This window comes from Bubalus kerabau, chromosome 19 (assembly GCF_029407905.1).
Source record: "Bubalus kerabau isolate K-KA32 ecotype Philippines breed swamp buffalo chromosome 19, PCC_UOA_SB_1v2, whole genome shotgun sequence".
Lineage (NCBI taxonomy): Eukaryota > Metazoa > Chordata > Mammalia > Artiodactyla > Bovidae > Bubalus > Bubalus kerabau.
The window spans coordinates 8,283,404-8,297,888 of record NC_073642.1 but is presented as its reverse complement, the minus strand read 5'-3'; the positions used below and the strand labels follow the sequence as shown (position 1 = coordinate 8,297,888).

General features: G+C 46.4%; 1 protein-coding gene across 4 annotated transcripts in view; it reads right to left on the bottom strand.

Moving 5' to 3' along the window:
* TTC23 (tetratricopeptide repeat domain 23) overlaps positions 1–14,485 on the bottom strand; it is a 163,228-nt gene that overhangs the window by 16,321 nt on the left and 132,422 nt on the right. For all 4 annotated transcript variants that reach the window (XM_055556512.1, XM_055556514.1, XM_055556515.1 and 1 more), the window contains 2 exons: positions 5,863–5,990; positions 646–795 (listed from right to left, as the gene is read on the bottom strand). In XM_055556512.1, the coding sequence (XP_055412487.1) occupies positions 646–795; positions 5,863–5,990 (278 nt within the window). The remainder of the gene's footprint in view (positions 1–645; positions 796–5,862; positions 5,991–14,485) is intronic.

Below are 14,485 nucleotides of genomic sequence, written 5' to 3'. Positions count from 1 at the left end.
TATTCTAGGGGTTTATACAAAACAATGAGGGGAGTCTAACCCTACCAGATTCTATACCATGCTGTGATATCTCTATAATTAAGGCAATGAGGTACTGGAATTCAAATAAACAAAGAAAAAAGTAGAATAGAAAGAAATTTGGAAATAGACTCAAGTACATGTGGAAATGTAGTATATAATGAAAGTGTTATCTTAACTCACTGGAGCACAGATGGACTCTTTAATAAAATGGTGCTGGACAACTGGGCAGCCATTTGGGAAGAAAATAACAGAGCCATACCTTGTGCCATCCACACAAACTCCAATTTAAAAAGAAATAAACATAAGTACTAGAGGAACATATGAAAGAGCTCCTCTATAAACTGAGTGTACAGAAAGAGTAAAATAAGATTGATGAATTACATTATTTACAAATTTAAAATTATTTGCATGGTAGAGAATAATTGATACTTTATTTTAAAAAATCTATGTGCACAAGAGGACTACTGTATCTTTTGTCCCAAAAAGTGTTAGCTGAGATCAACTGCAACATTGATGTCATCTAACCTAAATAAGCCACCTGTAAAATTTCATTTAAGGAGTGCGGTGCAGAGGCAGGAAGGGTGGGAGGATTTTTTTTCTGAGTTAGTCGGGCTACAGCTTTACCTTCTTCAGTTTCTTGTGGGCCCCGGTCTGGTTCCCCTGTGCCAGGTCGGCCACACCCAGGAGCCGGTATGTCTCTGCCACCTCAGGACTGAAATCACTGAACACTGCCACTTTGGCCTCCAGGGACTCTCTGAGGATTGAAGTGGCTCTCTGTGAAAGGAATAAAAAGCAGTCTGGTTAAATAAAAATGTTCACTGCCTCACTATTTACAATAGCTAGGACATGGAAGAAACCTAGATGTCCATTGATAGATGAATGGATAAGGAAGTTATGGTACATATACATAATGGAATATTACTCAGCCATAAAAAGGAACACATTTGAGTCAGTTCTAATGAGGTGGACGAGACAGCAGTCTATTATATCCAGTGAAGTAAGTCAGAAAGACAAATACCATATTTTAACACATATATATGGAACCTGGAAAGATGGTACCAATGATCCTATGTGCAGGTCAGCAAAGGAGACACAGATGTAAAGAACAGACTTTTGGACTCAGAGGGAGAAGGAGAAGGTGGGATGATATGAGAGAAAAGCATTGAAACATATATATTACCATGTGTAAAACAGATGACCAGTGCGAGCGTGACGCATGAAGCAGGGCACTCAAAGCCGTGCTCTGGGACAACCTGGAGGGATGGGGTAGGGAGGCAGGTAGGAGGGTGGTCAGGATGGGTGACACATGCCTGTGGCCGATTCATATTGATTTATGGCAAAAACCATCACAATATTGTAAAGCAATTATCCTCCAATTTAAATAAATTTTTTTAAAGTTCAAAGCTGGATAAAGAAAATGCCAGTACCAGTGCCTCCTAAGAAAATGATGTAACTGATATGAATGGTATGTATTTTCACTTTTAAGGGGAATGAGTTTGGGTAGCATGTCTCATGAGCTGAGCCTACTTTCCTTTTCAAATAGGAATCAAGAAATAATGTACATGGGGTGGAGGGGTTGGCAGTGGGGAGGGGGATGGTGTGAACTCTGAAGAGAAAATGCATAAAAGATCCCTGGAGAAAAAGCCACTTCAGATGTTACAGGAACCCATTTTAGTTGAGTTCAGTTCAGTCGCTCAGTAGTGTCCAGCTCTTTGTGACCCCATGGACTGCAGCATGCCAGGCCTCCCTGTCCATCACCAACTCCTGGAGTTTACTCAAACTCATGGCCATTGAGTCGGTGACGCCCTCCAACCATCTCACCCTCTGTCATCCCCTTCTCCTCCCGCCTTCAATCATTCCCAGCATCAGGGTGTTTTCCAATGAGTCTGTCCGTTCTTCGCATCAGGTGACCAAAGTATTGGAGTTTCAGCTTCAGCATCAGTCCTTCCAGTGAATATTCAGGACTGATTTCCTTTAGAATGGACTGGTTGGATTGCCTTGCAGTCCAAGGGACTCTCAAGAGTCTTCTCCAACACCACAGTTTAAAAGCATCAGTTCTTCAGCACTCAGCTTTCTTTATAGTCCAACTCTCACATCCATACATGACAACTGGAAAAACTATAGTTTTGACTAGATTGATCTTTGTTGGCAAAGTAATGTCTCTGCTTTTTAGTATGCTGCCTTAGGTTGGTCATAGCTTTTCTTCCAAGGAGCAAGCATCTTTTAATTTCATGGCTGCAGTCACCATCTGCAGTGATTTTGGAGCCCCCCAAATAAGTCTCTCACTGTTTCCCCATCTATTTGCCATGAAGTGATGGAACTGGATGCCATGATCTTAGTTTTCTGAATGTTGAGCTTTAAACCAACTTTTTCACTCTCTTCTTTCACTTTCATTAAGAGGCTTTTTAGTTCCTCTTCACTTTCTGCCATAAGGGTGGTGTCATCTGCATATCTGAGGTTATTGATATTTCTCCTGGCAATCTTGATTCCAGCTTGTGCTTTATCCAGCCTGGCATTTCTCATGATGTACTCTGCATGTAAGTCAAATTAGCAGGGTGACAACATACAGCCTTGCCGTACCCCTTTCCCGATTTGGAACCAGTCTGTTTAGTTGGGTAGGAAGAATAAAAACTAACATGAAATGCATTGTGTCCTTTACATCTCAAGAACTGTGCTAAATGGTTTATGTGTGTGAGCTCCTTTAGCTCGCACTCTTTCCTTTCCATAAGGACAATTTTAGTCCTTGTTTGACAGAGGAGGAAACCGAGGCACAGGGTAGTTGAGAAGCTCGCTCAGAGTCAGACAGCCCATCAGCGGCAAATCTGGGGTCTGGGTCCTGCCAGCTTTAATCCCTCTTAGTTTCAGGCTCTTCTTTCTCTGGGCACAGTGATGTTTTTATGTAAGTGAAAACTATAGTTTCCTGGCAATTTATCTACTTACAGAATATCCAGAATATATTCCAGGGTTTTCTGTTTCTCACAAGAAATACTTCAACGAACGAAAAGCAAACATTCCGACATGGTGAAAAGTTAAATAGATTTGACATTTTGTTTGGTTTATCTGACTTATTTATACCAACATGGAATAAAAAAAAATATGGGTTGGAATTAATCTCTTCAGTCAGACACTAAGACATACAGAGGGAAAGCCCTGCATGTCGATCTCCCATGTTTCTCCGAAATTCTTCCACCATCTCCTCCATGAAAGCATGATTACAGTTAGAGAACACAAACGCAGAATTTAAGAGCTGAACAAAGCAGAAACCGGAGAAGAAGCCTTGCCCACCGCTTAGCCCTGAAGGCACCCTGCTAGCACTCCCCAGACAGAGGAATTGGCAAGGCCTTTACTCATGTTATTGGCAAGAATATGAATTAGGTGCTGGGGTTGGGATCAGGGAACCTCAGGAAAGGCACTTATAAGAGAGAAACAATTTCTCAGATGGAAAGACAAGTCACTGCTGGGGAAAAGAAGCTGTATCTGTTGTGAAGTGTGTGATCTCCCCCTTGGTTCGGGTCTGCCTGATGCTGAAGCCTGTCATGTCCCGTCCCAGGGACCACGAGGCAAGTGTTGGGTTTGGCAGCTTTTCCATGAAAATTGGTTGTCAGGCTTGGAGGAGCCAATGGGGGAAAGAAGAGCCCAGCTAGCCCAGCTAGCCCAGCTCCTTTTCCTAAAGGATGCTCTCAATGCCATTTACAGCCTATAATTGGGGAAACTGGAGATGGATGTGCAAGTCGAGATGGCAGTGGAAAAGATGCCACATGGACATGGGTATAGAGGAAGCAGAGACTGTGACAGTCTCTGAGAGTTAGACAAGTTTAATGGAGAGAAGGGAAGAATAATCCGGATTCAGGTGGGCCAAGAGGCAGGCAGGCTTGGGCACCTGGGCACACAGCGGTAGAGGGGAGAAGCACATGGCACGTTCAGGGCCAGTGAGTGGACTAATGTGCCTACAGCAGAGAGAACAGAAGGCGGAGCAGAGGGAGGTGAGCAGGCATCACAGGCTGGGCTGGCAGTGGAGGCCTTCCTTCCAGGCCTCCAAACGAGGGGTTTGGATTTTCTTACAAGGAATAGGAAGTTAGAGAGGGTTTTTGCTGGCAGAGCAGCACAACTAGAAGAATATCTTAACACAGATTCAAAGGAACTTTTTCACTTCCATGTGTGTGTGTGTGCCACATCGCTCTAGTCGTGTCTGACTCTTCGTGATCCCATGGACTGTAGCCCGCTAGGCTCCTCTGTCCATGGGATTCTCCAGGCAAGAAGACTGGAGTGGGTTGCCATGCCCTCCTCCAGGGGATCTTCCCGACCCAGGGATGGAACTCGCATCTCTTCTGTCTCCTGGCAGGTGGGTTCTTTGCTACTAGCACCACCGGGGAAGTGCCACCATTATGCAAATATATTACTGTCCATACAATTATATTAAACTGGATTCTATGATGAAAAATAGTGGGGAGAATCTAGTGAAGACTGAGGGAGAGGAATCAGACAAGCTGGTGAGTCCTGAAGGATGGGTCTGCATTAGCCAGGAGATCAATGAGGAAGAACCTTCCAAGAGCAGGAAACAAGTGCGGATTAGAAAAGGCCACTGTGGAACTCACATCAGGGGAGGACGCACAAATGAGACTGGAAATGCCAGCAGAATTCAGATCTTGCCACGTATTGTGGGCAATGCGGGATTCCAGCTTCTCTTAAGGGCACTGAGAAGCCAGTGGAGTATTTTACAAATAGAGGTCCATTGATCAGATCTGCTTTTTTTAAAAGATCACCCTGGTTTACTTATTCAGAATAGATTAGAAAAGGGCAAGAGTGGAAGGAGCAGCTGGGGGCCCAGGGTTTGCTAGAGTGGTCCAGGCAGAGATGAGATGGCAACCGATGGATGGAGTCAAGGGGCCGTCTGGAGGCGAAGATGACTGACGGGCCAGAAGGGGTGAGGCATGATGGGGGCACGCTTCCTGTCAGACTTCTGCCCTGAGCACTCTCCACAGAGCTTCCAGCGATGTTCTAGAACCTGAGGCCCCAGGAAGGCCCCTTTCTACTTGGCTGAGTGATCCAGAAAAATATGGTAACTCCATTTATTATGGTTGCTGTAGCCCTATTTGGCCTGAGGAACATGGGTACATCTAGATTAAAAACATATTCTTAAGCTCACATCAATTGAGAGAAGGATGAAGCATTAAGAGTTAGGAGAGGGCTGTTGGGCAGGAGGTCTACAGAACAGCAGAGGAAATAAAAACGTTTTCCTCTCAAGGATTTACTTTGATGGGTTAGAGTTGAAAATACAGATATATTTATATAAATCAAGCATGCGGCCGTCTGGTAGCTGTTAGGCTTATTATGGAACAAGTTCCCAAGGGTTTAACTACCCATGGGATAGTTAAACGACTATAAACTCTGAGCCTGTTCCATTTGTGCAAGCCACGGAAAACTTGCCTGTATGGTTCAATGGACAGTGAGCCATAACTTCTGCACTGTGCAGCTCTTATTTGATATGCAAATTTCATTCATTAGCCAAGATAATAAGACACGCTAATTGCTACCTCCTATGCCAGCTCCAAGCACAGGCTATGATAAGCTGGGACTATCCATCTGGCTCTCAAGGTTTCTAGTCCGTTAGGGTACTTTGCAGGTGGACATGGCATCTGGGTTCTCATAATTTTTTTGTTTCCCAAGAGTGCCTATCCAGGAGCTGGCTGCCTGGCCTTAGGCATCCTTCTCCCTGTGGAGCCTGGCACATGCCTTGTACACAGTAGATGCTTAAGACTTGCAGAGTATAGGAGTAGCCCTTTGGATATCAACTGGGTTGCCCGAGTAAATAACTGTCAGCTGTGGTCCAAACTCACTCACCTCGTCTTGTCCAGTGACTTGTAGGAAATGGCAGTAATCATCTTGAATTGAAAGAAACTTGGCTTTCTCCTTCCCTTCAGCATCCTTGAGATTAGCCATGCTGTCCTGAAAATACTGCTCAGCCACATCTGAAGAAAAGCACCACAACAATTTTGAAAACTACTCAACAGATTTGAAATGAAAACAGAGTAACTATGCATTTAGTGATGGTGAACTCTCTGAAAATAATAAGTAACTGGACAAGATAACCCAGTTAAGGAAACTGTCTTTTCCCTTTAATCTGACTGTTTTATTAGACAAGGTCTGCTGCTGCTGCTGCTGCTAAGTTGCGTCAGTCGTGTCCGACTCTGTGCGACCCCATAGACGGCAGCCCACCAGGCTCCACTGTCCCTGGGATTCTCCAGGCAAGAACACTGGAGTGGGTTGCCATTTCCTTCTCCAATGCATCAAAGTGAAAGTGAAGTCGCTCAGTCGTGTCCAACTCTTAGCCACCCCATGGACTGCAGCCCACCAGGCTCCTCCGTCCATGGGATTCTCCAGGTGAGAGTACTGGAGTGGGGTGCCATCGCCTTCTCCGCCCAGTGATAGAGTAAGCAGAGTTAATGCAAACAGGGAAACTATCCCCTAGACCTGACACATCATTAAGTTTTCAGGTTGATTAACCATTAATTATTCATAAAGCTCTAGTTACTCCTCACCGAGGTTAGAACTCCAAGGATCCACTGACTTTAGTGGATGTTGTAATCTTGGAATGTAGTTTAATAACACTATAATTCTGGAAAATATGGCTGACAGGCTGCTGAAGGATAAACCCCAACCATTCCAAGCACTTAAACATATTGGTTATAATGTAACAAAAATATTTTAAAATATTTGCCAATCTTGAAAGCAAAAAACAAAAAAGGAAAATCCCAGATATGAAAAATGAAGAGGAAACTGAAAGCCAGAGCAGGGAGGTGGAGGGGTAGTTGAATGGTCCATGAGGGGGTTAGGAAAAAGGTCTAGTGTATTCTAAAATGCCGAGGGTCTCATAAGCCTGAGCAGGGCTGGCTATCGAGGCCTGAGGCCTCTGTGTGTTAAGTGGGTGAAACAAAGCTCCCTGCAAAAATTCAGCGTCACAGGCAGATTTCTAGGATGACCCCAGTGACACTCAGCCTTGATTATGACCTCCTCATTGATTGTGGGTGGAACTTATAGATAGGCTGAGATATTACTCCTGTCATAAGGAATGTTATATAGCACAGTAGACTGTAAGAAAGTGAGATTACTCCTTGGGCCTAACCTAATGTCACCAAAGCTTTAAAAGCAGAGTTTTCTTTAGTTGGTGGCAGAGAAGGAAGGCAGAGAGATTCAAAACATGAGAGGGATTTGAAAAGGAGGTTCTCCAATCCTGAGATGGAGGGGACTGTGGTACAAGGACCCAAAAGTGGCCCATAGGAACTTAGAGAGGTCAACAGTCAGCAAGAATATAGGGACTTCAGTCCTATAACACAAAGAACTGAATCCTGCTAATAACAAGGTTGAGCTTAGAAAAGGACCCTGTGCTCCAGATGAGAATGTAGCCAGCTGACAACTTGATTTTAGCCTCAGCAGAGAAGCCACTCTTACCATGCTAGACTTCTGATTGATAGGATTAAAAGCTTAAACTGGGTGTTTAAACAACCATAATTTGCTATGCAGCAAAAGAAAACCAGTATAGCCAGGAATTCCTAAAACCAGCTGTTGTACTGGTCCAAAGAGAAGCCTCACGGCTGTCCCTCCAGGGGCCATGGCTTCAAAAAGCATCTGAAAGAAGCTGGGAGACTGTACGTGGAGCATTCTGTGTGAGGGCAGAATTTGCACCATCCACTTTATTTGGAAATTCTTTTTGTTTTTTCTTTCCCCAATTGTTTCCTCTCCTTCCTTCCACACTACATGGCTTGTGGGATCTTAGTTCCTCAACAAGGAATTGAACCCAGGCCTATGGCAGTGAAAGCATGGAATCCTAACCACTGGACTGCCATGGAATTCTCTTGGTTTGGAAATTCTGAACCAATAAATTGAAGTAGAAAACTAAGGCCTTAATCTCCAAAATATACAAACAGATAATACAGCTCAACAACAACAAAACAACCCAATAGAAAAATGGGCAGAAGAACTTAATAAACATTTCTCCCAAGAAGACACGGAGATGGTTAGTAGGCAAATGAAAAGATACTCAACATCACTAATTATTAGAAAAATGCAAATCAAACTACAGTGAAGTACCACCTCATACCAGTCAGAATGGCGATCAATAAAAAGTCTAAATACAGCAAATGCTGGGAAAGGTGTGGAGAAAATGGAGCCCTCCCACACTCTTGGTGGTAATGTAAGTTGGTGCAGCCACTATGGAGAAACAGGTTCCTTAGAAAACTAAAAACAGAATTACCATATGATCCAGCAATCCCACTCCTGGGCATATACCTGGACAAAACTGTAATTCAAAAAGATACATGCCCCTCATGTTCATAGCAGCTTTCTTCACAATATCCAAAATATGGAGACAACCTAAATGTCCATCCACAGATGAATGGACAAAGAAGGCACAGTTCGTGTATACAATGGAATACTATTCGGCCACGAAAAAGAGTGGAATAATGCCATTTGCAGCCACCCTGATACAACTAGAGATTGTTATACTAAGTGAAGTCAGAAAGACAAATCCCATTGATATCACTTATATGTGGGATCTGAAATATGACACAAATGGACCTATCTACGAATCAGAAGCAGACTCACAGGTGTCGAGGACCTGCGGCTGCCTGGGTCGGGGGAGGGGAGGGGAGGACTGGTAGTCTGGGGCTAGCAGATGTGAGCTATTATATACAGACTGGGTCAGCAACAAGGTCCTGCTGTATAGCACAGAGTTTATCACAGGATGTATTCAACATTCTTTGATGACATTGTGATATGGTTTATCACAGGGTATTTTCAATACCCTGTGATAAACCACAACAGAAAAGAATATTCAAAAAAGAAACTCCATAAAGTAGAATCTAGTCTGAAAGTATAAAAATTATAGGACTCCAGCACAGGGGTCACAAACTCATTCTATAAAGGACCAGATGGTAACTATTTTAGGCTTTGGGGACCAAAGATTTGTAGCACAAAAGCAGCCTGAGATGGCATGTGAATAAAGGAGCCTGGCTGTGTGCCAAGAAAATTGTTTAGAAAAATGGGCAGGGAGCTCGATTTGGCCCCTGGGCTGAAGTTTGCTGACTCCTGCTCTAGCAGAGGAAAATGTGAGTGTCCCTGAGGAACATGGGCCGCCTCCCCACCCAGCACTGCAGCCAAAGCGCTGCTGGAGACGGTGACATACTACAAGCACACGCTGAGGCAAATTATGACCCATACGTACAAGGTCCACTTGACACTTCCATTTGGAAATCCAGTATGAACTGTGTAGCGCAAATACACATGAGCAAAAAGGTAAAATATTATCTCTAGCTTCTTCAGACTTCCTCTGTATTTGATTGTTTCCCCTTTATCACCTCTAATTTTGTTTTTGTGCTTTCTCCCCATTTTCTTGATTAGATAGGACAAGAAAGAAGAAAAAAAGAAAGTGAAGTCACTCAGTCGTGTCTGACCCTCTGAGGCCCCATGGACTGTAGCCCACCAGGCTCCTCTCTCCATGGGATTTTCCAGGCAAGGGTACTGGAGTGGGTAGCCTTTCCTTTCTCCAGGGGATCTACCAAACCCAGGAATCAAACCCAGGTCACCTGCATTGCAGGCAGACACTTTACCGTCTGAGCCACCAGGGAAGCCCTTAGACAGGACAGCGTATTGTCTATTTTAATATTTTTCCAGAGAGTGGGCCCATGGATTAATTTTTCTCATATTCTGATGTGAACAACAGTACTTCCAAAGAGGAATCCACAAACACACTGCTCCAGAATTCACAGAGGCGGACGGATGGGGCTAGCCTGTGCGGGATGTGCTGGTTCTGGGAGGCGGAGAAGCAGGTGGAAAGGAGGAGAGGCCCCAGAGATCAGATGCTGCCTGCCCTCAGGCCCAGCTCTGCTGCCGTCCAGCTTTGCGCCTCCCAGGCTTGGCCTCAGGTTTCTCACCTCAAAAAGGGACTTTCGTGCTAACACTCCTGTTATAGGATGGCTGTAAGGAATAAACGGGTTAATGCACATAATAACTGATGACATGCTTGACACCTAGCCAGTGCTCAAGAAATGTTGAAAATTTTAGTTTCAGGGACAGTTTGTGGCTTTGGGCCTCCCTCATCTATGCTTGGAGAAGGCGATGGCACCCCACTCCAGTACTCTTGCCTGGAAAATCCCATGGATGGAGGAGCCTGGTGGGCTGCAGTCCATGGGGTCGCTAAGAGTCGGAGACGACTGAGTGACTTCACTTTCACTTTTCACTTTCATTTCCTTTGGAGAAGGAAATGGCAACCCACTCCAGTGTTCTTGCCTGGAGAATCCCAGGGACGGGGGAGCCTGGTGGGCTGCCGTCTATGGGGTCGCACAGAGTTGGACACGACTGAAGTGACTTAGCAGCAGCAGCAGCAGCATCCATGCTAGGCTAACCAGTGGGCCACTGGGAGCAGAGATGAACATGGAGAGTACGGAACACTGCCATGAAAACAGACAGAGTCCAGTGGCCTGAAGCACGCACATAAATGGCTCCATACACCTCAAGAACTTGAGAACAGCTCTGAAATTCACAATGAGAAATGTAGGTTTCTAGAAATGATTCAAGTACATCCCAAGTGAGCTGTTGTGGAAAAGAGAGAAGCAAACACTTGGGAGATGTGTCTATCGAATCCAGGCAACCTAAAGTCTGAAAACAAGTAAGGTCTAAAAAACCTAGGTCTGAAAACAAGTAAGCTTCATTTATCTGCAAGATTTTCTCTGCTGAAGATCTATGCAGCTATCAGATAGAAGTGAGAATTGGGCTGGGGGTTGGTGCTGCCTTTCAGGGAAGTCAGCTGGCCCCAGGCTTTGAAACTAGACAGAAGTCTAATGAGCTGGGGTCCCTGCTCCACTATTTCACTGGGGGTCTGTTCACTGCCAAACCAGCAGATGGATTTCTAAAGTTCTTCTCAATTTTTTTCTTGGTAGAAGAAAATGTTACTACTGTATACGAAAAATGTTACATCACTTTAGTCTTTGTTGACTCATGGGAGAATATATTAGAGATTAAATGTTCGAACTAAGTATCTATTTTGGTTACTTTGATAATCTGATGACAGCAAATGTGGAGATGATGTGGCATTTATATTGTTGATTCTAAAAGCATTACAGAGATGTATGTTCCATGTCTAAAAATTAACAAGTCTACTCAAGAATGGAGTACTGTTGATATTTTAGTTTCTGTTTAACTGGAAATTAACCAGAGACTGTAACTGAGCCATTCTTGAAGAGGAGAGGTTTTTCTGAGTCTTAGCCTTTTTCCCAGAGGTGAACCCTCACTCTAAGGATGAACACATGTAAAGGGCATGGGAAGGAGGCAGGACCAGATGGGTAAGAACTGAGTTTCTGACCCAGGCTTTTGCAGAAGTGGTGCCAGGTTCAGAAAAAGGAGGAGGTCAAAAGGGATGGGAAGTGTTCCCCTCCCTTCCTGGGTAAGGAGCTGGTCTTCCAGACACAGGTGGACATAGCTGTGCTTTCTTGCTTTCCAGCCCCTCATGAAGTCCTCCCAGCTCTTAGTGCCCCTTTCCCTGGCAGTCACATGCTGACCCATCTCCCCCCACAAAACCAGCCCATCTGGGCTGGTCTCCAGACCTGAATGACGCTTGTCCCTTCCCTTGTTTAGCTGACCTCACAGGGCTCTGGGAGAAAGGAAGCCGACTGGCCTAAGTCATACTGGTGCACAAAAGGCTCACAAGCTCTAAGTCAGGGAGGCCCAGTCACATTTTCCAAAGAGAACGCTTGTTAGCACCTTTGGATCTCTGGAAGAGGGACTGGAAGCTAGGGAGGAAGGAAGGGGTTGGGGGGAAGGAAGGAATTTATTACTCAAACCAAGGCCACAATAGCTACTGAAAGAGGAAGAAAGCTGGGCTTTGCGGTGAGGCGTCAGAGAGCGGCCCTGCCTGAGGATCTGCCCTCGGGGGCCAGCTCCTAAAATTGCTGCTTCTCTTCCCCCATTTCAGAGTCCTTGGCTCCTTAGGTCCATGTTTCTCCTAATTCTGTTCCTGGGAGTGTCTAGTCAGCAGAGGCAGGACCAGGGAGAGGGTTCTCTGACACTTGTTGTCGTGTACAAGTTGACCACAAGTCAGGCATCCTGTCAGGATGCTGCATGTGAGAATAGTCTAGGACTCGGGAACAGTGGAAAGTCCAGGGCGCACACTGTGGGCACCTTCCCTGTCTGTAAATTTGACACTATTTTTATTTTTACCCGGGATATAGGAGAGTGCCTTTACTGCAAAACCCTGACTTATTTCCCCCCGTCCCCCAAATTAGCGTTCTAAACCATGTACCCCATGATTAGTCTCTGAGGAGAGAGAAAATTTGCCCTACTACCCTTAAGGACTGACTCCATGAGAGGCAGAGCTGGTCCTCCCAGGAGCAGGCATCCCCTCGGAGGTCCTCCTGGCCCAAGTGACAGTGGAGTTGCCAGAGAGACAGGAGGTCACAGCCCCTGGGGTGGGATGCCACTTCCTGGCACGGGCCTTGTGCCTGATGCAGGGTGCGGGTTCACAAGGAGTTAGCAGTTTCAGCGTTCATGCACGTGGCCGTTGCTGAGCTTAAAAAGCTCTTCTAGAATCCTCGGCAACCTGATGCTAGGTGGCCTCAGCAAGGGATGAGGTCACTTTCTAAAGCACAGGGCCATGACTTAGCTTTATAAATCTGTGCCCCAGTGGCACAGGTGTTCCAAGGCCATGAACGTCTCCCATTTTCACTCCCGCAGTACGCTGGGGCTGTCTGCAAGTTAGGGTGAGGGGCAAGTGTGGCCCAGTGGGCAGGCTGGCTTAGTGTCTCCCAGAGGCCCCTTCAGACTGTTCCATCTGCGTGTTCATACAGAGGTGTAAAAAACCAGGGCTCCATTCAAAGAGCAAGAGGAAAGTGGGGTTATGATTTGGCACTCTAGAGGTTGGGAGGTTTTTAATTAAAATAAATTTTGGTAGCCCTGGGCTCATTTTCTTGAGGCTGTCCAAAGACAAGATTTGGAATAGTGAGGACAGCTTTCATTATGAGAGAGGCCTGGGTGTACAATGTGACAATTATCCTTGGTTATAGTCTTGGGAAATTGTACTCTGCACCAACTGCAAAAACTTTAAGGACCCCAGGGAATTTGAAAATGGAAAGTCTCAAATCTTAGCCTGGCGTTAGCCCAGAGGAGCGCCAACACCCAGCAGGCAAACAGATTGAACTCATTTAGACCCTGCTGGGAGCTGCTGGGGGCCCTGTGCAGGCAGCTGCCCTGAGACCACTCAGCAGCCTTGGGGTGGAGGGCACAGGGTTTTCTGAGGACAGACGAAGCCCAAGACAGGCTTTTTCCACACTGAAAGATCACCTTCAAGACGAACATCATCCCCGGCATCTGGGAGACGCCTCAGACCTGCTGGCGCTAAGCCGCGTGGCCCCTGGAAGTCCACGGCCATCTCAGGCTTGCCTCAGCAGAGTGAGGCAACCAAGGTGGAGGCAGGGTGGTCTCACAATGCCTGGGGCTCACAGGTCCTGGCAGGGCTCAGTCACCACGGGGATGCCGGCCTCAAAGTCCTCACCATCAGAAGTGGGCCAGGACCGTCCTCCTCCAGCACTGCTTGGGGCCACCCAGGGGTCCAGCAGCCTCAGGCCTGTTGCCCGAGTGGCTTGTCTTGGTAAAGTATATGTGATTTCCATAAGCTGCCCTAATAATATGTTTCAAAGTCAAGTCAGAGTGTTAGTAACTTAAGCTTTCCCAAGAAGTTGTGGACATAACTTATTAGCTAGCACTAAGTGAAACGCTCAGAGAAGGCAATGGCACCCCACTCCAGTACTCTTGCCTGGAAAATCCCATGGATGGAGGAGCCTGGTAGGCTGTAGTCCATGGGGTCGCTAAGAGTCGGACACGACTGAGCGACTTCCCTTTCACTTTTCACTTTCATGCATTGGAGAAGGAAATGGCAACCCACTCCAGTGTTCTTTCCTGGAGAATCCCAGGGATGGGGGAGCCTTGTGGGCTTCTGTCTATGGGGTCGCACAGAGTTGGACACGACTGAAGCGACTTAGCAGCAGCAGCAGCAGCAAGTGAAACGCTAGCGCCTCATAGAAGTGGTTACCAGAGTGCTTCATCCTCCCAAGGAAGGGATAAAGCTGCGGGCTTTGTTCTCAGGCACACAGATGAAATGCAGTTTGCAAGCAAAGCTCGATGAGGTTTCAGTTCTGCCACAGGTTGTACCTCGGTGAAGAGAGACCGAGCACAGACTCAGGGTGCAAAAGGCCACCCCTTCTACTTCTCTGCCGGCCTCAAGAGCTGCCACCCCTGCAGCCTGCGCTTGCCCCACTTTTGGGCTCCCAGGCTCCCTGGAGCTCTGGGGACGGAGCACCCACGGAGCCACGCCCTGTCTGGCCTGGAGTGTGCTCAGGTGGGCAGCGCCTGGCCTCTGTCTAGGCCCTGGTCCTCTAGACGGGCTGTGCTCTAGGGTGCCTTCCAGAGGTTTCTGAGA